Source organism: Protopterus annectens, chromosome 2.part2 (assembly GCF_019279795.1).
Source record: "Protopterus annectens isolate FY-2018-M chromosome 2.part2, PAN1.0, whole genome shotgun sequence".
Taxonomy (NCBI): Eukaryota; Metazoa; Chordata; order Ceratodontiformes; family Protopteridae; genus Protopterus; species Protopterus annectens.
The window spans coordinates 808,110,382-808,134,867 of NC_056730.1; the positions used below are offsets into that span (position 1 = coordinate 808,110,382).

General features: G+C 45.1%; 1 protein-coding gene across 1 annotated transcript in view; it reads left to right on the forward strand.

Moving 5' to 3' along the window:
* RASA1 (RAS p21 protein activator 1) overlaps window positions 1-24,486 on the forward strand; it is a 3,076,403-nt gene that overhangs the window by 1,246,777 nt on the left and 1,805,140 nt on the right. Inside the window, exon 8 of the mRNA XM_044064149.1 lies at window positions 8,279-8,429. Within this exon, the coding sequence (XP_043920084.1) occupies window positions 8,279-8,429 (151 nt within the window). The remainder of the gene's footprint in view (window positions 1-8,278; window positions 8,430-24,486) is intronic.

The window sequence follows — 24,486 nt, forward strand, 5'->3', positions numbered from 1 at the left end:
CATCGTACAGCCCTCTCAGCTTGTCTGCCTATGGATCCCCCTCTTTTCTCTCATTTTGTGATCATATAATTTACAAAAGGATTGTTGCAGTTGAGAATCCTTGGAATCTTGACTTTATTCTTAAAAAAATTGACTGCATCTCCTTTTAAAACTGCCTTTCAGGCTGATTTAACTTGGAAAACTGTTACTTATTGCTGTGACATGTGCAAGTAGAGTCTCTGAGCTGCAAGCTCTCATGGTGGGCCAACCATGTCTGATTTTCCACAAGGACAGGGTTGTTTTATGCAGTAATCCATCTTTCATGCAAAAAATTGTTTCGAACTTATCCTGAATCAAGCCATCAATCTCTGATGTCCTTCAAGGATGCATCTGCAGTCCTTACAAATGGGTTGTCCTGTCGTCAGGCAGCCCTTCGGTCGGCCAGATTCCAAAGTCTGGGTCTGGCTTCGGCTGGTGTCGCACTTCACCCAACGTCATTGCGGCAGTTCTTCGGGTATAAAGGCATCAGCCGACGCCATTTTCCTCAGTCTTTCTTGCCGCGTGGCCAAGCAGAAGCTGTTCGCAAGTGCCGGTCGGTCAGATCCAGAGATTACTACTACCGAATACTACTTCGAAGACTTCTATAAAGCTAAGTACCCCGTTGGGGACTCTTTCTTGCCTCAGCCGATGTCAGAGAAAGTTAACTGTTTATCTTGTGGGAAACAAATACCTCATAAAGATTTCCACTCCTATTGCATACATTGTTTAGGCCCAGACCACGACGTAGCAGCTTGTCTAGCCTGTGCTTCTTTTAACCGGCGGACGCTTAGACGTTGCTCGGACTTTGCTGAACAGATTTTCGGCTCCGATTTTGCCTACATTATGCCGTCGGATCCTCCGACTACGCAAATAACCAAAAAGCGCAAAGAAAAGGACCGACACTCGTGGTCCGCGGTTTCGGCTGAAACCGCGGTTAAGCAAACCACGAGTGTCTGGGTTTCGGCCGAAACCGAGCAAGCGGTTCTTTCTTCAGCCGATAACTTGCCTTCTACCGAGGCCTCTTCTATCCTGGTAGAAACGGCTTCTGAAATCCAGCCTTCTGTTGCGATTTCACAGGATTTATCAGACACCATTCCCCTAGATATTTCTACCCCTGCACGTGGAGCTGCTAGGCCTCCTCCAGCTATGTCTATTAAGGCCTTTGCCAGGGCTAAAGCAGCCAAAACTTCAAAACCTGTGCCTGCCAAGCCCCTCTCACAGGCCCAGCACCAGCTCCCATATGCTTTCTTTGGCACAGGATCTCATCACTTTAATTCGTGGATCCCAGCCTCATCCAGACAGGGCCTCTCTCCCTCCTCCAGAAAAGAGGCCTAGAGCAGAGCCCCCTGAGCCAGTAGCCACAGATGATTCTTCTGATGATTCAGAACATACAGACCCTCCTGAGGCTTCTTATTCTCCTTACGAAGACTCTGATGCTGAGGAGTCCATCCCTTCAGCCTCTCCTCCTGAGGAATTTTCCTTTGGGGAAACCTTGCATGCTATGAGGGAACAATTCCAGTGGCAGGGCCAAGATTTCTCAGACTCTAGAAAAAGGCTTAGGACCTTTCTACACTTACCACAACATAGGCCTTTAGCTATTCCTCCAGTTCTATCTGTTGTGGATGATGCATTTAATGATGCCTGCTCTACTCCTGATACTTTAACTCCGGCTCCTGCTAAGCCAGATAGGTACTACAGGGTCTCGGACACTCATCACCACTTATATAAGGCCCCTTTTGCAGATCCAGAGACTATCTCCCAGGGCCCTAAAGCTGTAGCAGCTACTTCTTCTAAAAACCCCCTCCCCTCTGAAAGGGAATCCAGGTCCTTAGAGAGATGGGGTAAAAAAGTTTACATCTCTGCTACTTTGTCAGCTAGAGCTTTGAACTGCCAATTTCATATGATTCAATATCAAGAGTTTATGCTTGACCAGTTGACTAAAAAGCTGTCCTCTGAAGAATCTTTAGATAAAAAGTATGTTCAAGAAATGGTACATAACATACAGCAGGTTAGTAACCATTCTTTAAAATGTGGCTATGATGCACTGGAGGCTTCCTTTAGATCAGCCATGACTGGCACAGTTATCAGGAGGCATGCATGGTTGAAAGAGCAGTCATTACCAGACCATGTCAAATCTAAGCTTTTGGATGCACCTATGGACAAGGTCAATTTATTTGGTGCCCCCGCACAGGTACTGAAAAAGATGGAAGAGAAAGCAAAATCTGTGCAAACAGTAAAAGATTTCTTACAAGTTCAACCTCCAAGGTTTAGCAGGAATTGGCCCTCCAAGAATTGGTCCTTTCCGGACTCCTCTAAGGCACAAAGAGGCAGGAATAGGCGCTCTAGAGGCAGAAACCAATCCAGGGGTGCCTACAGGGCTCGCCAGTGGCAGGGTAACAACCAACGAGGCACGGATACAGCCACCACCACTACAACAACTCAATCACAGTGACTTGGCGGTGGCACCGCCTACCAGGGAACAACTAGAAGCACCCTTAGGTGGAAAGCTAACATTATTTTCAAGAAACTGGCACTGCATTACAAGAGAAAAATGGATTTTGCAGACTATAGACAAAGGTTACAGGTTCCATTTCCATACACTACCAGGAAAGAGAGGAATGCCAAACCTACCACCTTCTCAAAGGGCAGAAGCTCTAAAACAAATATCTCAATTATTAAGAATGCGTGCTGTGGAAAAGGTACCATTTATGGAGCAAGGGAAGGGATTTTACTCCAGGCTCTTCCTGGTACCAAGAAAAGAAAACAAATGGAGGCCTATTCTAGACCTGTCCGCTCTAAACACATTCCTCATTGTTCCAAAATTCAAAATGCTGACCCTACAGCAGCTTCTTCCCATGCTGGGCAAGGAGTCTTGGATGGTAACTCTAGATCTCAAGGAGGCATACCTGCACGTCCCCATAAGACCAATTTGCAGAAGATACCTCAGATTTCTTGCAGGATCAGAGCATTATCAATTCTCAGCATTGCCCTTTGGCTTATCAACTGTGCCCAGAGTGTTCACGAAATGCTTGGCATCAGTAATCGCTCATTGCAGACTTCAGGGAATTCAAATCTATCCCTACCTGGACGACTGCCTGATACAAGCGGACAACAAAAACAAATTAACAGAAGACTTACAAAGAGTCATCTACCTGCTACAAGCCCTGGGATACACAGTCAATACAAAAAAGTCAAGGATGATTCCATCCCAAATAATAACCTTTCTGGGTGCAGAACTGGACACATCAAAACAAATGGCATTCCTAACTGCAGAAAAGAAAGAGCAACTTCCTCTCTATTTCTTGGCATTAACAAAGCAGAGCCATCTAACTGCAAGAAAAGTGCTACAAGCTCTAGGCTTCATGGCATCCTGCATAATTCTGGTCCCTCATGCCAGGCTTCATATGAGAAAGCTACAGTGGTACCTAAAGAATTTGTGGTCTCAGCACAAGCACAGCCTGGAAACCAAAATTCCAATGATCCCATGCCTGAAGCAAGAGTTCTTATGGTGGGCTCAGGCCTGTCAATCAAACACAGGACTGCCCTTCTGCAAAAGTCAACCAAGATAAACTATCACGACAGATGCCTCAGACCTCGGTTGGGGGGCACACATGATGGACAAGTGCATTCAAGGCCTATGGACTCAAGACCAACTGCATCTGCACATAAATCTAAAAGAAATGATGGCAGTAAAATTGGCAATCCAGGCATTCAGACCTCTTCTCCAAGAAGGCCAGTTGTTGATAAGGATAGACAACACCACAGTTATGTGGTACATCAACAAACAGGGAGGCACACACTCATACCCCCTATGCCGGCTGGCACTAGCCCTATGGGATGTGGCTCTGAGCTACAACATTCAGTTACAGGCAATTTATGTACCAGGGAAGGAAAACATTCTAGCAGACATATTAAGCAGAACTACAACAGATGCCCACGAATGGATGCTGCATCCGGACATCTTCAAAACCATCACAAGAGAATGGGGATTACCACAGATAGACTTGTTTGCATCCCCATACAATCACCAGTTGAAGAAATTCTGCACAAGGACTTACCACCCACTTGCTTGGAAGGTGGACTCCCTATCCTTCAGTTGGAAAAGCCTGACAGCATCGCATTCCCACCACTTCCTTTGATGCACAAGGTGCTTCTCAAGATCAAAGAGGAACGTCCGAGGATCATTCTGATAGCCCCAGACTGGCCAAGACAACATTGGTATCCACTGCTGAGGAGCATGTCCCGGGAACAAATATGGAAACTACCCCTGATCCCATTACTGCTGACAGAACAACTACAACATTCTGCATCCAAACCTAAAAACTCTGCAGCTAACTGCCTGGAACATTACATAACAGAAATTAACCCAAATTTATCCCAAAGGGTTAAGGACATAATCCTGGAGGCTCGTAGACCTTCAACAAGAAAGAATTATGCAGCAAAATGGAAAAGATATCTCATCTGGAGTACTGCAAAGGGGCAAGATGTGACACTGGTGAACATAGCCAACATCCTGAAGTACTTGGCGGAGCTCTTCCACACAGGCCTGTCCTATTCCTCCATCAAGATACATGCATCAGCTATTTCAGCTCAATACAGCTTGGATCCTCCTGTCTTCTCGCATCCTCTGCTCAGACAGTTTCTGAGGGGAATTAAAAATGTAAAACCTCCCAGGAAACCTCCATTGCCAGCATGGGACTTGAACTTTGTGCTAGAAAAACTGACTCTACCTCCTTTCGAGCCAGCAGCTACAGCAGACTTGCAATACTTATCCTGGAAGACTGCCTTCCTGCTGGCAATAACTTCAGCAAGAAGGGTCTCTGAACTTCAAGCATTAATGGCAGTACAACCCTTCCTGATCTTCCATCAAGATAGAGTGTCCATGAGAACAAATCCTACATTTATGCCTAAGGTGGTATCCAGAGTCTCTTTAAATCAGGCTATCCACCTTCCTACATTCTTCCCAATCCACAGAACAGGGAGAAAAGCTCTTACATACCTTGGATGTACACAGGCAATTACGCTACTACCTGGACAGGACAAAAAACAATAGAAAAACTGACCAGCTTCTGGTAGCTTATGCAACAGGAAAAGAAGGAAAACCTATTTCTAAACAGACAATCTCCAAATGGATAGGAAATTGCATTAGATTTTGTTACTCCTACCATGGAAAGAAAACTCCAGAGAACATCAGGCCTCACTCCACAAGGGCCACAGCCACTACCACAGCTTTCTTACGAGGAGTGGCTACCAAGGACATTATAGAGGCTGCTACTTGGACCTCCGTGCATACATTTGCCAAGCATTATAACTTACCTCTATACTCTAGATCCCGTGCTGGCTTTGCCACTGCTGTTTTGCAAGGGATCCTGACTACACCATAATCTATTCTCATTACCTCCTCCCCTAGTTTAGCTATGGTATTCTACCCATTTGTAAAGACTGCAGATGCATCCTTGAAGGACATAGTACAGTTTTGTACCTACCATAAATGTAGATGTCTGAGAGGAATGCATCTGCAGTCAGGATTACCCACCCTCCTTCCCCTCTGAGGTACTCCTAGGGTACTTACCAATCTTCAGCTAGCTTGGGGGGGATCTATTATGGTGTATTTGTTTGTATATATGTACATACATGTTTATTTTGTGTGTTTGCTCTCTACTATTTGGAATCTTTGGCATTTATCCAAATTTAGACTACCAAGAGGGCACCTGGCATCTGGGGCAAGAAACACTGAGGAAAATGGCGTCGGCTAATGCCTTTATACCCGAAGAACTGCCGCAATGACGTCGGGTGAAGTGCGACACCAGCCGAAGCCAGACCCAGACTTTGGAATCCGGCCGACCGAAGGGCTGCCTGACGACAGGACAACCCATTTGTAAGGACTGCAGATGCATTTCTCTCGGACATCTACATTTATGGTAGGTACAAAACTGTACTTTTTCTTTCTGGAACCTAAACACAAGGAAAAGAGTTTCTGCATACTTCAGATGTGCACAGGCAGCTCAGGTACTATCTTGACATATCGCTGAACAGCTGTTGATTTCCTTTTCTAAAAATCAACCTGTTTCTAAGCAAACAGTTACTCACTGGTTGTCCTCTGCTATTGTTTTTTTTTGTCCCTCCCACCATGATAAACCACTTCCAGCCCAGGTTAAGGCACATTCCACCAGAACCTTGGGCAGCGCAGTGGTGCAGTGGTTAACATTGTCACCTCACAGCAAGAGGTTCTCTGGTTCGATTCTCGGCTGGGGTGCCTTCTGTGTGGAGTTTGCATGTTCTCCCTGTGTTCGCGTGGGTTTCCTCCGGGTACTCCGGTTTCCTCCCACATTCCAAAGACATGCATCTGGAGCATTTCTCCCCGGGCCTCCGCTGAAAACACGCTCTGTGGAACCTAGTCGGACTTTCCCGGTCAACAAATGATAAATAAATAAATAAATAAATAAAAAACCTCATCCTCTGTGGCATATTAGAAAGGAATGGACTGTACAAGTATTCTAGAGGCAGCAACCTGGTCCTTTGTTCATACTTGTACAAAGAACTACGAACTGTATTTTTGTCAAGTTCCAGAGCAGACTTTCCAAGGACCATTCTGCAGAGGCTACCGGATCCTATCCTTCCTCCTCCCGGTTAGGGTAAGCTTTGGGAACCCACCCATGTGTCACTCAGGCAGTGTGTATGAAGAACATAGTACAGTTGCATAAGTCCTACTTACTCTAACAGTAGATGTTCAAATTTTAAACTGCCTTAGTGGCAGCAGCTACCCTACCATTCCTCTTACTTTATATGTAGCTCAATTATATCTAGCCTTGTTATGCTATTCATTGGCTTTGGTTATTTGTGTTGGTGTTTCTTGGATGCATACTGGTAGGTTTCAGGCAATTCTTGCTTCTGGTCATTTTTGTTTTTTCCTGCGTAGCACTAAAAGACTGAACAACTGACTTCCTGTGACATGGTTTAGGCTTTCCATGTTGGTAGGGGCTTAGTCGATCCCCTATTACAAGAAGTCAGAGGAGAGCAATCTGAGTTCTAAACCCCTATGCAACCGAGCCAGTGTGAAATTCGAATATCTGTTCTAGATAAATGGGACTTGTGCAATTGCACTTTTCTCTTGTATAGGAGGAGTAGAAAATGTGGCACTGAGTTTAGTTATGTTTGTCAGTTAAGTAGGGGAGCATTTCAGGGCAATCATCATCTGTACATTTTTCTAGGGCCCATTCTAGCTGTACAGTTATCATATGACTTTTGAAAAGTCAATTAAACCAGTCTTAGACTCTTCATTAACCCTGCATATCTTTGCAAACAGAGTTACTATAGCAGCCCTTTGTGAAAGCCATGCTGGAAACTGGCTAGCTTTTCAGATAGTTCTAGAACTGATTTGATTTACTCTTGTCAGTATTTTTGAGAATGGTGACAGGAAAGCAACAAGGTTATAGTTATTTTCAGCAGTTCCGTGTCCTTTCTTTTGTGTAGCAACTATGAAAATTTCCAGGCATACAGAAACTTATTTTTCAATGTAGAAACATTAAAAAGGTCTGTAATAGGTCTGGATTACATAGTATAGCCAAGTTTGTCTATCCCTAATTTCCCAATATGCTGATCTGTCAGCTGCAGTACAGGACATTTTTAATATGTAGTATGGCAGCTTGTATTTGGTTTTGAGTGAGAGTGGAAAAGCTGAGCATTTTGTGTATTGTCTTTGGACACCCGAGTTCAGTTCTGCTGTAGGTGTGGATAATGTTAAATTCTGTTGATTTCTCAGCCGTTATAATTCATTGTTTTGCTGTCTTCCATTTTTATACATTTAATGGTAGTGCCTTTTTTAATGCCTGTTATTGTTTAGGATGTGCCCACATCCAAGAAGAATTGCTCTGAATCTCCAAAACATAAACCTCGGCAAGCATTTTCTCATTGCAGCCTGATTATTTTTTTGCACACTTTGCATTGGTGTTCAACTGTGTCCAATGTCCTTGTATGTTATGTTTCTCGGACATCTCTTTCAAAAAAAGTGTGACCTATTTTAGGGTTCTTCATTTTATGATTTGGACTGCAGTGAAACAAGCAAAGTTGTGGCATGTTTCATTTAACTATACATTTATGGAACGTATTAGATGTAATGCAGAAACTAAAGTTTAATGTGTTTCTGTAACGAAAAAAAAAGAAAGATCTTTATTTTCTTGCTGTTTTTCTTAGTTTGTAAAACTGCTTGTCTTGTACTGTAAATATGTTAAGAGTGACAAAATAATTTGTTATTTTTCAGTTGGCCAGGTATGCAGTTTTCTTGTGAGGCCATCTGATAACACTCCTGGTGATTATTCTCTCTTTTTTCGGACCACTGAAAACATACAGCGCTTTAAAATATGCCCAACTGCTGGACATCAGTTTATGATGGGAGGGCGGTACTATGACAGGTAATTATTTGAGTTTAATTTTTGTTGTATGTTTGCCTTTATATTCTGTTGTTTTGAAGGCTTGTCATGTTCTCTCTATCAACATGCCCTGTCACCCTACTCCCTGTCTTGGCCTGAGTGTCTGGATTTCTTTGGAACAGAGGGTATCCAATGTGAGGAGAGAACTAGGGAGCAGTGATTCTGTTATGCTGTTCAGGCAGTGAATTTGAGGTATTTCTGGTGCAGTGCCATCCTTGTCAACCGGTAGGATTACTGTATGCCCTTCCCCTTCAGTTTTACTAACCAACTTCATAATATGGCAAGGTCTGCTGTATGGGACTTATTAATGCTTAGTCCCACACACTAACCACAGCTTTCTCACTACGTGGTGCAAATCTTGGAATTCACTTATTGGACAGTTAATTCACTTGTTGGACAGTTGTTAGTGTGCTAGCTGCCACCTGGTGGCTTCCACTAGATGGTGCTCAAGCAGAGAGAGCTTAACTGCTGCTTGCTCTCTCAGGTGGGTGAGCTGATATTGAGGACTTGTTTCCATCCCTCCATCCAGCTTCTTTGGTTGTCAAACGTAGCAGCCAAATCCTGGTTTACGTCATCCACAGTCAAGACCCCCATGGTTTTGTGCCACTGAACAAGTGTGTTTGCCTTTTAATACAGTATCACTTTGTAAGTTATGATTTCCAAACCTTAGGGACATTTGAATTGTGGAATGCTTAATGTGTAAAGTCTGGGGCATACTTTGTTTTCAAAATCCACGGAATTGAAGGCATAAAGTCATTGATGGAAACATATTTTCTTACTAAATTTCATTCTGCCATGAATGACACTACTTTAGTAGCAAAATATTAAGTTCAGTTGTAGAATGCTCGACATGCATTTAAACTACCCCTAATTTTGCTTCATGTTTTTGTTTTAGTCACACATAAAATTTTTGATTTTTCTGATATGTAACTAAGGATTACAGCCAGTCAGTGATGCCAACATTAGAGTTTTGTACTTGGTATTGTTCTAAAAATGCATGTTAATGCAATATCTCCTGTTCCATTAACTTTTGAAGAGAATTGGAATAAAAATTTCTTATTTTTCCTTTTGTTGACTGGGTTAGTCCCTCTAGGCTACTAGCCTCTTTTCAGTGGAGCCTCCAGGAAGTATTTATATTGATGGGGGAAATTTGGCCAGGGTATTGGGAAACTGCCACCTCCTTTTTCAGTAGGGGACCATGGGATATTTTACACCCACCTGAGCTACCACCAACTGAAGCAGATAAGACCTCAGTTTAACATCTCATCAGAGGACAACACTCAGTAGTGCAGCATCAACTTTGTACTGCGCTGAAGTGTTAGCAATCAGTTTACCTGTTATGGGAATATAATCTGCATCCTTTGGCACCAAAGGCGAGTGTGCTACTTTTTGCCCCACTGACTACAATTTTGGGCCTTTGTCTCCCATTATTTTTGGATTTGTCCCGAATTGTTCAACAAAAAAGTTGAGAGGTACCTGAAGACTTACGTGCTGTTTTTCTCCCAACGTATGTTTTGTATGAGAAAGTAAAAATTTGCAAGTTTGAAGTTCAAGACAGTAGTGATCTACATTATTATGTTCACTTAGCATTCTGTGAATATGGGTATCTGGACTTAAAAGATTGTGATTATAGTATTTCAAGGGTTTCTCTTTTCCTCAAGGTACAGCATTGTCAGATTTGGGATGTATGTGTGTATATATGTGTATGTGTGTATATATATATATATATATATATATATATATATATGTGTGTGTGTGTGTGTGTATGTATATGTTTAAGGTTTACTATCACATGTTCGACAGTTCAATGCTCGAATGTACAGAGGCCCGAACTAAATGTTCAGAAATCAGAACACCGAACAGTGTAAATGCCGAACTGAACATTTCAGTGAAGTCGAACATGTTGACTACACTGAAATGCTCCTATAACATTCTACAACAGGATTTTGCAAGCCCACCTGCACCCCCCATGATGGGTGCCGCACCCCCACACCCCCTACTTAAATATACAAACTCCGATATCGCACTACACTGAAGAAAGGGTACATTTTCCGATCCCCACTATAGTGCGATCTGCAAATTGTCGAACCTTGCTATAACAAATGTTCGCTGTTGTAAGTTTCGACAGTGCCGTGATCGCACTTCCGGTTCTGCTACCTGAATTTCGCTTATTGGTTGATCTCACATAGTGCGATCGCCAATGTGATAGTAAACCTATATATATGTGTGTGTATATATATATATATATATATATATATATATATATATATATATATATATATATATATATATATATATATATATATATATATAGACAGTGGAGGTGTGAAGATGGCAAGGGACTTGCTCCCCATCCCCCTTTTACAATACTGCCTTTTTTTGTAGTGATTTTTCACTGTGATTGTTGTTTATGTATGTATATGTTAACAGTGTTGTGATCACATTCATAGGAGAAAATAAAATTCTTACAGTTTCTTTTAGATGTAATACAATTTTTTCTTATATTTAATAATTGTTTGTCTTTTGGCTTTTCCCGGTTAGGGGTCGCCACAGCGGAACTCTGGTCCACTAATGATTGGCAGTAGATTTTTACGGTGCCGAGTTGCCAGCTCGATGCCCAACCTTCAATGAAGGCACGCCTATTCATGCATGTCTTTTGGAACGCCAGTCAACTGCGGAGAGGACATGCAGACTGCACACTGAAGGCACTACCCGCACTCCAGACGAGAATCGAATGGGAGAACCTTTTGCTGTGAGGCAACAACGCTTTCTTATATTTAGTGATGTGTAAAATCTTTCATATAGCACAAACACTGAACAGAAGGCACTTTGCCAAGAAACAAATGGGAGAGCCAAGTGCTGTTAGCTAGAATGCAAAGTGCTGCACCACTGTGAGACCCCCATATGCATCAGCCAGAATGTATGGTGTGTGTTGATTTCATTTGCTTAACAGAAATTTACACAGATGTGTTGACAAAGATCAGGATAAAGAATTTATAGTGGCAAGCATATACCTTTTACCCTGCAGACATAAAAAATGTAGACCAACGCTGTTGGAAAGTAAGTACATCTAGCAGAAATTCTGGATGGCTAATTAGCATAAACTTTACATACCACTCCTTTGCTTCCATCAGTAGAATTGTGAAGTAGCACCACCAGCAGACAAAAGGGCAAGTGTAAGTAACAAAATAACACTAGTATTGTTAATCTAACATGTTATACAGTAGAGACAATTTGATTGATATTTTCACAATTGACAAAGCTACATGTTATTAATGAGCATGGTGTTAAATGTCATGTGAGAGACAGAAAAATACATTGCCGCCGTCCATGTTTTTCGTGTTTCACTTTTGCAGCCATCACCTGTGGGTTATCCCTGCTGTGGTAACCCTCGGCCGGCCCGAATACCAGAGCCAATGATATGAAGTCGTTCTGTCTCGCCGTTCATTCTTTACCTATGGGTTCGGAGCCAATCCCCCGGCTCCTATAACGGCCAATTGCAAAGCTCGAGTAGTTTGCTACTGCAGCAGATCAGAGGTTCTGACTTAGCTCGAGCCAGATAAGCAAAGTTTCATTAAAAATCTTTTCTAAAAGTTTTTTGGTAGATAGTATAGTAGATAGTTATCATTGTTTATAAAGCTTTTATAGCTTTGAGTGTGTTTTTTATTTCTAGTTGGCCTCTCTTAGGCCTGGTTAGTAGCATCTTCTAGGTGTGGTCTGTCTAGCCTTCAAAATTTATATAAGGCTTGTACAGTAGGCCTTGTTGTATAGATAAGGTTATTTAGTGACATTTGTCGATTTTTCTTAGATAGTTGTATTTTTCTAAGATTGTGTGTGATATGTCTTGCCCTTTTAGGCTTAGTAGTATTCGTATTAAATGAGGTTATTAGCAGCTATCTGTTTTTGTTTTTTAGTCTGCTAGTGTGCTATCACTTCTTCTGTGTGTGAGTGTGTTTAGCCTTCTTTATTAAGGCTTACCTGTATTAGCTATTGAGAAAATTTACTGTTGTAGTTTTTTGCGTGTTTACAGTAAATATTCTCTGTCTCTACTATGGCTCATCATGATAAGCATCCCAAATCTGGATTCAAAAAGTGCTCAATGTGTGGCCAGAAAATGTCAGTTACAGACAGCCATGTCAACTGTGTTTATTGTCTAGGGGCTCTGCATTTGCAAGACAATTGTGCCAGTTGCCATTCCTTCTCCTCTAGGGTCCTGCAGGAAAAGAAGAGGAAATTAATCGATAAAGGCTTGTTGAAGCCTTATTTTCAGGAAGCTTTGAGTGACCAAGATGGTTCCAGTCAGTCTTCAAAGTCTTCCAAGACTTTGGACTCAAAAAAATCGAAAAAGTAATCGACTTCGGCTCCACTGTCTTCGGAGCTGACAGTCCTTTCCTTTTGGAGCCAGTCCCCAGTCTTGGAAACGGTCTCCGAAGCTCAGAAGAGTCCTATTCTCCAGTCAGTACCACCTTCGGTAAGATCATCTCGATCTTCTATCAGCCTGTTGGATCTGGACGTGGATCATGTGGTACAGAAGCTGTTGGCACTGGCATTAGCCAAAATGATATCGGCTTTGGAACCAAAGACCATTGCATCGACTATTACTATTCCTCCTCCAAGCCATGCTGGTCCTTGGGAGCCAGAGGAGGCAGATCTGATGTTAGTGGAACCCTCTGAGCTGACACCTGCTCCAGTGTCTTCGGCTCCGTGTACTCTGACATCCTCGGTGCCTATCGAGGACACTAGGAGCCGACACTCTCTGGTCGGGTCCAGGGAGGACAGTCGAACCGACTTGTCGGTTCTGACTTTGTCTCTCAAGGCCTCGGCTCGGATGAACTCAACTCCTACCTTGGGCTCTGAGCCCACTGTCCCAGTGCCAGGGGTGTTGATGGTTTCCTCAGATCAGTCAGCTCCTTCACATCGGAGCAGAGGTGCATTCGATGTCATGAGGAGTGTCATGTCTTCCAGGACATCCTCGACCTCAGGTCTGCCCGCCTCCTCCCCAAAAGTGCCTGTGTCTGCTTCTGCATCACATGTTCTGACCAAGCGTAGAGACCCAGAGCCTTAGGAAGCCCCAATGGGTGGCCCCTGCTCTTCCGAGACTTCACCAGAGGCCCCCGCTGATGAGGTTCCCAGGAAGAGATTGTGCAAGAGGAAGTACCTCGACTCACCGCAGGAGTCTCTCACATCGGATACTGACTTAGATGAGTCAGAAGGGTCCCCATGGTCCCCCTCTGAGCATATCTCATTCGCTGAGATACTTGAGATCCTTAAGCAGAGGGGTGACTGGCAGTCCAGTGACCCTACTGAGGATGAGTCAGTTCTCCTGAAGGCTTTCGGATCTCAGCCCTCCACCTCTTGGGTGACTCCGCCCTTCGATGAGTTGATGCAGCTGGTCTCACAAAGGGTGTGGGAGTCTCCAGATACTATGGAGCTTGTCTCTAGGAGGCCTAACAAGTTTATTTCTGTCCCTCTGGGCAAAACATATTTAACTAAATGTGTTCCGGTTGATGCCATGGTGGTGGTGGCGGCCACCAAGAAGGAAATGGCTGGGACTTCCTCGTCTATCCATCCTCCTAATAGAGACTCTAGGATTATGGATAAATATGGGAAGCACATGTTGAGTTCAGCGACCTTTGCTCTTCGTTCGCTGAGCTACTTAACAAATTTCACTAGATTACAAAGAGATCTCTTTAAGGAGTTGGGAGATACTCTTCAGGGTACAGTGGCTGCAGGAGCCTCCAACAAAGTTGCTGCCCAGCTTGCTACCCTTAATTCTGTTGTCAACTCATCCATGCGTTTCATATCCTATGCAGCTGATGGAACGAGTAGGGCAGCGGGTACAGCATTCGCTCTTAGGAGACATTCCTGGATCAATTTGTGTTCCTTCACAAAGCCCTTCAAGTCATCTTTCGTGAACACTCCCTTTGATGACTCGTCCCTTTTCGGGCCTAAAGTGAAGGAAACCTTGACCAGGTGTGAACAGGACAGAAAGATTCTGCCATCGGGGTGCGTTTTTCCACCCCTACCTGACCCTATCCCAAAAGTCAACGGGGAGGAACAATGTGGTTCCAAAAAGCCTAAGGAGCCTTTCAGAACACATGTGGTGAACCCCCATCCAGAGGCAGAGGAGGAGGTAATAATGGAAGGCGCCGCCCTCGTGGCAGAGGGGGTCCGCAACACCAGGGTGACAGAGGTCACTTCTCTGGGTAGTCCTACCAGCGCTCTTGAGAGGAGGCCCGACTGTCCTGCTCTGGAGCCAGTCTGGGGTCGCTTGTCTTTGTACCCAGACGCCTGGCTAAAAATAACAAAAGGCAGCTGGGTACAGAGTATCATTTCCAAAGGGTATTTCATTACTTTCGCTACACTCCCTCCAATAGTAAGAAAAATCCCGGACGTTCCACCCAGTTACAGGGAACAGGCAACTTTAGAGGTCCAAATGTTGCTAACAAAAAGAGTCATCCAACCAGTCCCAGCAGACCAAACAGGGTCCGGAACTTACTCAAGCTTCTTTTTGGTTCCAAAGAAGACATAGGACTGGAAACCCATATTGGACCTCAGCAGACTGAACCAATACGTAAAGAAAGAGATGTTTTGGATGGTCGCACTTCAGTCCGTACTTCCCTTTTTAGGGAAAGCCAATTGGATATGCTCGATAGATCTCAAGGATGCGTACTACCACGTAAAAATGGCCAGACCATCCAGGGATCACCTGCACTTCCGGCTTGGAGCCAATCACTACCAGTTTCGAGCCCTGCCCTTTGGTCTCACTACAACCCCCAGAGTGTTCACCAAATGCATGGCAGTGGTCACGGCTCAACTGAGGCATCTAGGATTCCAGGTGTTTCCGTACCTAGACGATTGGCTCCTTACCGCCACCACCAGGCATCAACTCATTCAGGCCAGGGAGTCCACTCTGTCACTCTGCAATCATCTTGTCATTACAGTCAACTCAGAAAAATCTGCCTTGTCTCCATCGCAGCATATCGTTTTTATCTGAGCAGAGTTGGACACCACCACTCTAAGATTTCCGTTGGAAAGAGTCATTCTAATTCATCAACATGTCAGCATCCTGTTATCAAAGCACAAAGCACCAGCATCAGAAGTTCTGACAGTGTTAGGCATGATGGCAGCATCAATTCTAGCCATACCACTTGCTCGAATGCACATGCGGGTTCTTCAGTGGCTATTCACTCAATGGTATTACCAGGAGCTACTCATGGATCAAAACATACTGATCACAAATTCTTGCAAGAAGGACCTGCAGTGGTGGTTGACCTCACTCCATGTCACGATAGGACACCCATTTGTGCTACCCCCTCCAGCAGCCACTGTGACCACGGACACCTCCCTGATAGGGTGGGGAGGGGCATTTTCAAAGAAAGACTGCCCAAGGCACATGGACCGACCAAGAGACACTTCTGCATATCAGTGTCCTAGAGATGAGAGCAGTACTTTTAGCATTGTAGTACTTCCCGGACTCTCTTCCTCTGGGCACGATTGCAATTCATACAGACAACATGTCAGTGGTCTGGTATTTGAACAAACAAGGAGGAACCAGGTCTTATCCCCTCTGTTGAGAGGCTCTCAGCATTTGGCAGTGGGCTGTTTCCACCCAGCGCTTTCTGTTGGCAACGCACATCCCAGGGAGATCCAACGTGATAGAAGACAAACTGAGCAGGGCAATCTTATTGCCCTACGAGTGGTCCCTCAAGAAAGAAGTTGCGGACAGGATTTTCCGCAGATAGGGCCAGCCTTGCTGCGACCTTTTTGCCAGTCACATGAACACGAAATGCAGAGGCTACTTTGCCCTGATTTCCCCTCCGGGGGAAGCCCCAGGGGATGCACTTGTACACGATTGGCCTCCGGGTCTCCTCTATGCATTTCCACCAATCCCATTGATACCCAATATGGTAAGGACCATCATACTTATAGCCCCTCACTGGCCTCGTCAGATTTGGTTCCCCTTCCTTAGACTTCATCTGGTGGAGGATCCTTGGATCTTGGACCCAGTTCCAGACCTTCTGACACATCCGTCAGGGGATCTTCATCCTTTTTTGCAGTCCTTGAAGCTGACAGCTTGGCTGCTCCAGTTCCCATCATAGCCAGGTTCCATATCCTTTCCAACGAGATGAAACAGATCATTTTGTCCTCTCATAAATCTTCTACCAGAAAGCTGTATTTGAGCAAATGGATTAAATTCTCTATATGGGCCTCTAAAAAGAATATTGATCCTTACCAAGCTCCTATGGCTTCTATGTTAGAATTATTGACTATGATTTTCAATAAAGGAGCTGCAGCAGCAACAGTTTGGGTTCAGTTGGCTGCTATCTCTAATTTTCATCTTGGATTTGAAGGTTTGAATATCATGTCTCACAAGTTATCCAAAGCATTTCTTAAAGGGACTTTTCATTTTGGGCCACCTGTGAAATCTCCCTATTCTCCATGGAATCTAAATTTTATGCTCTCGTGCATAATTCTTCTGGCATTTGAACCAGCTTCATCTTGTGATCTCAAATTCTTGTCTTGGAAGACCATTTTTCTGGTAGCTATCACTTCTGTTCGCAGAGTGTCAGAGCTTCAGGCTTTATCCATCAAGCCTCCCTATTTGATATTTCATGCTGACGGAATTTCACTTAGAACAATCCCTCATTCTTGCCTAAAGTTTGCACCAAAACCAATCTCAACCAAGTTATTGATTTGACAGTTTTCTTCCCCAATCATTCTAATAATTGAGTATATGCTGCCCAAACTTGATGTTCACAGACAGCTCAAATTTTATTTGGATAGAACAAAAGATTTCAGGAAATCAGACCAGCTTTTTCTTTCATTCTCAGACTCCAGAAAAGGGAGATCAGTGGCTAAAACAACACTGTCTAAATGGTTATCTGATTGTATCACCTTTGCCTGTTCAGCTGCCAATATGCCTTTACAACACAAGATCAAAGCTCACTCAACCAGAGCAGTTTCTAAATCATCTGCCTTTTCTGACAGACTTCCCATTGACAACATCTGTGCAGCAGCCACTGGGTCAAAACCTCATACCTTTATCACGCACTACAACGTTGACAAGGCCTCCAGGAACAGGGCTTCCTTTAGATCCACAGTCCTGAGAAATATACTCCTGTGAGCCACCCGAGGTTGATGGTGCTTGGGACGCTACCCATCAGTAAAGAATGAACGGTGAGATAGAACAATTTCACATAAAGAAATTATGTACTTACCATAACGTTCCATGTGAGTTGTTCATCTCACCTTCATTCTTACTTCCCTCGCTCCTTCCCCCTCCTGGGCTGATAGATGACAGAGATGCTGGATCCATCCTGGTTACTCAAACCTTCTCTTCCTTTTTCTGTAAGAATATAACAATGACATATGGTATTAGTATACGCAGCAAACAAGATCTGAGGTAATTCACAGGTGCATCATGAGATAGGAACTTGGCCTCAAGCTATTTGAAGACCTCAAGCTTTGCAATTGGCCATTATCGGAGCCAAGGGATCAGCTCCGAACCCATCAGTAAAGAATGAAGGCTAGATGAACAACTCACATGGAACGTTATGGTAAGTACATAACTTCTGCTTTTCTGTTGTTGATGTTAAGCCGTCAGTGCTATAAAGCAAGGCAGCCGACATCATTACACCAGTCTTTCTTCTTGTGGAGCCCGTAGCAGAAGCATTTTGCAAGTGTGCCGGTTAGTCGCTACCAGAGTTTTGAATTACAGCTGAAAGCGTCTAAAGCTAAGTACCTCATTGGGGATCCTTTTTTCTTGCACTAACCGATGTCCGAAAAAGTTAACAATTGTCTCGCCTGTGGAAAGCAAATCCCACACCGAGACTTCCATTCATACTGCGTCACTTGTTTAAGCCCAGACATCAAAGTCCCCTGTTGCCAATTCTGTGCCCTTTTTAAAGCGAGAACTATTCGTTATAGAGCTCTTATTGTAGCCTGGTATTTTTGTCATCTGTCCTTACATTCCAAAATGGCGTCCATCACCCAACAATCCATAGACATTCTGAAAAATGTAAAGATAGAGATGCAGACAGACCACTCAAGGCTAAGCATTCCGATGCCTCTGCCGCTAAGCAGGTCGTCAGTTCTCCGGAATTCAATGAGGCGCAGCCCCTGATGACCAATCCGATACTTTTGCACGCCTCTACCGAGACCCTTTCTGAGTCCAGTATGCCGCAGAAATCTTCCTAGTCTTCCGAGCCTTTGGTTGTCTCTACCTCAGTTGGATCCAGTGCTGCCACGCAGGCACCAGATTCCGAGGAGGTTACTCACGCTACTGAATCTAGGCAAAAACCATCGTCTTCTCATCCGACTACCATTTCTCTCAGACTGTTTGATACCCTTCAGCCTAGAAGCAAGGCTACTCCTAGGAAATCTACTTCTAGCCATCATCTTTCTCCTGCTCCACCACCCCAAGCTCAGATGTTTAAAATGGCGGAGGATCTTATCTCCCTTATCAGGGGTTGTCAGCCTACAACTTCTAAAAGGAAAATAGACCCTTCTCCTGAAATATTGACAGAACAGGATTCGGAGGAATCTGATTATTCAGATTTTGAAGAACAACCATCACCTCTGACTGCTTATGAGTATTCAGATGCAGAGGAATCCATTCCTTCTGCCTCCCACCCAGAAGATCTTTCCTCTGAGGAAACTCTTCACACCCTCAGGGAACATTTCCACTGGGAATCTCAGGACTTCCCTCAGACTAAGAAAAGACTAAGAGAGTTTCTAGACCTGCACCAGCACAGACCCTTAGCCATCCCCCCTATCTTAGAGGTGGTGGATTATGTCTTCAATGAATCGCCCTCCCACCTGCTCACAATAAACCTGGCAGGTACTACAGAGTACCGGATTCTCACAAACACCTGTACAGAAATCCTGCTGCAGACCGAGAAGTCATTACACAGGGACCAAAAGGAGCTAAGGCTAGTTCTGCAAAGAGCCCTATTCCTTCTGACAAGGATTCCAGAGCTCTGGACAGATGGGGTAAAAAAAAGATGTTAAGTTGTCTATCTCGCCTTCATTCTTGCTGGATGGGTTCGGAGCCGACCTCGGCTCCGACTCGGCCACTCTAAAAGCTCGAGAGTTGGTTCCACCGGCTCGAGGCTCCCCTTATATCCCACAATGCTAGGCGTGAATTACCTCAGATCTCGTTTGCCGCTACAGCGATCGAGGTGTTGTTTTTCTACCGGCTTCAGGTCAGTGGTATTAGATCAGTCTAATAACTTTTAAACCCCTTTTAGCTTAGTTTTTTTCTCTGTTTACCCTTAGTGTAGTGGATTTTTATCCTTTCTACCCTTATCCAGCCCCTTTCCCACAAGAACTGATAAGTTCTTTCCTTAGGCCTTCGGGCCCTTCCATCCCTATAGTGGTGTGTTTGTGTTTTTGTAGGGATTTATATTGTATTACAAACTAACTAGATTTATTAGTTTAAATTTAGTTTAAACTTTATTTTTGATAGTGTAATCAGTGTATGTGTGTTTTTTGTGTGGTGGTTACACTTTCGGTTCCTTGAAAATGTCCAAGGATTCAAAGGTCTCAGGCTTCAAGAAGTGTGACTCGTGCTGTCAGAAAATGTCTCTGACAGACGGTCACACTTCTTGTGTGTACTGCCTGGGACCTTTACACCTGCAGGACTCTTGTGCTGTATGCCATGGCTTCAGCCCTAGAGTCCTGCAGGAAAGGAAAAACAAACTCATTCTAAGGGGTTTGCTTAAGCGTGAAGGTTCCCTAACTGCTACCTCGGGAAAACCTTCCAAGGCTTCTAAGACCTCGACTCCAGCTTCAGAGTCGAGGCCTAAGGCTTCGAAACCTACTGCTACATCGGCTCCGGCTGGAGCCGATGAGTCTTTGACTACAGCTTCTGTGGTTCCCTCGGCTCCGGCTGGAGCCGAGGTATTGGAAATTCCTGGGTCGGCTCCGATCAGACCATCGGAGCCGACATCGAGAAAGAGGTCTAGGTCACCATCCCTTGGTTCCGTTCATTCGGCTCCAGCATCCCCCTTGCTGTCTGAACGGAGCCATAGGTCTCACTCCTCTAGGTCATCGAGGCTTTCGGATCATGACCTTCAGAGGGCAGTGAGTCGACTTCTAAAGTCCGAGGCACTGGCCCAAATGCTTCAGAGCCCGACTCATCAGTCGATGCTTCAATCTGTCCCTCTAAATATTCCTCCTCCGACTCCTTTGAGCTCGAGCCGGGCGTCTCGGAACCGAGACTGTGGTAGCGTCGGAGCCGATACATTTGTCTTCGGTTCCGTCGTCGGCTCCGATTTCTTCCTTTGAAGAATCTCGGCGCCGGACTTCCCTAGTCGGCTCCGAGGGGGTGAGTGGCATCGGACCCTTGTCCGACCCGCTCTCCCTCTCGGTGCTTCGCTCTGGTGAGTTCGGCTCCGACATCGCCTCGAGCCATCTCTGTCGGTGCCGAGGGAGGTTCTCAGCTTCGGGCGGGGACCTTTGGCTCTGCCTGACAGGGGTGCGTTCGAGGTCATGCGGAGTGTGTTGGAACCTGGTTCAACTCCACAGTCGGCTCCGTCCGCCCCTCCCTCTTCGGTGCCTCAGGTTAAATCTACTCTCTCCCTCATCCCTGACCGCAGAGAGCCAACTCTTCAAGAATCCCCTGTGGGGATTTCATCCTCTTCCGAGGCCTCTCCTGATTTGGCAGGGGAGGCCCCTAGGAAGAGAAAGTGTAAGAGGAAACACATAGACTCACCTGAGTCTGTCACCTCTGACACAGATTTAGAGGATTCCGAGGGTTCCCCCCGTTCCCCTTCTGAAGATGTCTCCTTTGCAGACATTCTAGAGATCCTCAAGCAGAGGGGAAATTGGCCAGCCCTTAACCCTTCGGAGGATGAATCTGTGTATCTTGAGGCGTTTGGCTCTCGCCCTTCCACCTCCTGGGTGTCTCCCCCCTTTGACCCCCTCATGCAGGTGGTAGCAAAGAAAGCATGGATGGCTCCTGACTCAGTAGACCCTACCCCCAGGAGACCTTCTAAGTTTATAACAGCACCAACTGATAAACAATTTCTGACCAAAGGAGTTACGGTGGATGCTATGGTGGTAGCTGCTGCCACCAAGAAGGAACTAGCTGATCCTTCAGTACCTGTCCATCCCCCTAACAAGGAATCTAGGTCTATGGACAGGTACAGGAAGCGGATGTTTTCATCAGCGACCTTTGCTATGCTGAACTACCTATGCCATTTCACTCGTCTCCAGAGAGACTTGATCAAGGAAGCGAGTGACATGTTGAAGGATCCTACAGCTGCAGGTTTTCAGGACAAGATGAACGCCCAGCTGACTACCCTGAATTCTATAGCTAACTCCTCCATGCGCCTCCTTTCATATGTGGCTGATGGAGCGAGTAGAGCCGCAGGGACAGGTGTCGCCTTACGCCGGCATGCCTGGATGCGACTATGCAATTTTGCGGACCCCTTTAAAACGTCTTTCACTAACTCCCCGTTTGATGGATCATCTCTCTTTGGTCCTCAGGTGAAAGAAACCTTGACTAGGTGCGAGACGGATGGCAAGACTTTGTCTGCCGTTGGAGTCCGTTTTTCTACTCCTTCTAGACCTTACCCCAAAGGCCAGAAAAGTGGAAAAATGTGGTTCCGCAAACAATCTCAAGGGAATTTGCCTGACGCACAGAGTCTGTTCCCCTCCAGAGGCAGAGGAGGGAACAATAATGGTAGACGTCGCCCCAGAGGCAGAGTGGGTCCGCAGAACCAGGGCAATCGAGAAACTTTTTCCGATAAGCCCTTTCAGCATCCCTGAGGTGTTGCCCGACTGTCCACCTTCGGAGGCAGTCGGGGGAAGATTGTCACTGTACCCAGAAGCCTGGCTATCCCTAACTCAAGACAAGTGGGTACAGTCCATCATTTCCGAAGGCTATTCCATTCCCTTCGTTCGCATTCCAAACCAATCAAAGAAATCCCTTCCAGATGTTCCACCCGCTCAAAGGGATCTTGCAGCTTTGGAAATTTCAAAGCTGCTTGCAAAAAGAGCAATTCAGCCAGTTCCAGCAGACCAGCAAGGATCCGGAATCTACTCCAGGTTCTTTTTAGTTCCAAAGAAAACAGGGGACTGGAGACCAATTTTGGATCTCAGTATCTTGAACAAGTCTGTCAAGAAAACAAGATTTCGGATGGTCACGCTACAGTCCATCCTTCCCCTATTGGGAAAGGAAAACTGGATGTGCTCTATAGACCTTCAGGATGCGTACTATCATATAAAAATGAACAGACGCTCCAGAAGATTTCTTCGCTTCAGGCTGGGAACCAGTCATTTTCAATTCAGAGCCCTGCCCTTTGGACTCACCACTGCCCCCCGGGTGTTTACCAAATGCATGGCAGTGGTAGCTTCTCACCTGAGACGTCAAGGATTCCAGGTGTTTCCATATTTGGACGACTGGCTCCTCACAGCTCCCACCAAGCATCTTCTTCTAATGGCCAGAGACTACACCTTTCGCATTTGTCAAAAGTTAGGCATCTCAATAAATTGCGAAAAGTCTGTTTTGTCGCCTTGTCGTGCTATTACCTTCATAGGCGCAAATCTAGACACAGTCAACATGTCTGCGAGACTAACAGATCAGAGAATAACAGACATACGCAAACTAGTCTCGCTTCTCTTCAGCAGCAACAGAGTCAAAGCCAGGTTAGTTCTGAAAGTATTGGGGATTATGGCGGCTGCCATACCTCTGCTTCCATTAGCCAGATTCCACATGAGAATCCTTCAATGGATGCTCTTCACACAATGGTCATACCAGCAACTTCCGATGTCCCACACCATTATGATTACGCAAACATGCAAGAATCATCTTCTGTGGTGGATGTCTTCTTCTCAGCTCTTCTTGGGAAGACCTTTTGTTCCTTCCCCTATGGTTGCTACTCTGACAACGGACGCCTCCCTGATCGGGTGGGGGGGGCATTATCAGGGCAGAACTGTCCAGGGCATATGGCGACCAGACGAATGCCACTTGCATATAAATGTTCTAGAGATGAGAGCAGTGCTTTTTAGCGTTGCAAGCCCTTCAAGACTCTCTTCCCCTGGGAACGATAGCAATCCAGACGGACAATATGTCTGTAGTGTGGTATATCAACAAACAAGGCGGAACCAGGTCCTATCCCCTATGTCGAGAAGCACTCAGACTGTGGCAATGGGCGATTTCTTCTCAGCGTTTTCTGATAGCAACGCACATCCCCGGGAAGTCCAATCAAATCGCGGACAAGTTGAGCAGGGCTATCCTCATGCCTCACGAGTGGTCTCTGAAAGATTCTATTGCGAGAAAAATTTTTCTCAAGTGGGGTCAGCCTTGCTGCGACCTTTTTGCTACTCCCCAAAACAGCAAGTGCAGAGATTATTTCACCCTATTCCCGTTACCAGGCCAGCCCAGCAGAGACTCTCTAGTCCAAGTTTGGCCCCGGGGACTTCTGTATGCATTTCCTCCCTTCCCACTAATCCCACAAGTGATACAGAAAGCTATCACTCAGAAGGCCTCATTGATCCTCATTGCTCCTTACTGGCCTCGACAGGTTTGGTTCCCCTTTCTACATCAATTTCTGTTGGAGCAACCTTGGCATCTGGACCTAGTTCCAGATCTTTTGATCCATCAGTCGGCTCAGTTACATCGCTCCCTCCCCTCTCTGAACCTCACTGCTTGGTTCCTCCAGTTCCTACCCTAGCCAGGCTTCCTCAGATATCTCACAATGTTCGAGATATTTTAATAGCTTCACATAAATCTTCCACTTGGAAAATTTATCTTAGTAAATGGAAACGTTTTGCCTATTGGGCTCAAGGAAAGGATTTAGATCCTTTCACTGCTCCCATCCATATGGTTCTTGATTTTCTAGCTGAACTCTTTCATGCAGGTTCATCTCCTTCTACTCTCAAAGTTCAATTGGCAGCTATATCTAACTTTCATGTAGGCATTTCAGAGTCTGCCATCATGTCCCACAAGCTTTGCAAAGCCTTTTTGAAGGGAGTTTTTCTTCTCAGACCTCCTATAAGAAATCCTCCTCCTCCTTGGGACCTTAATTTA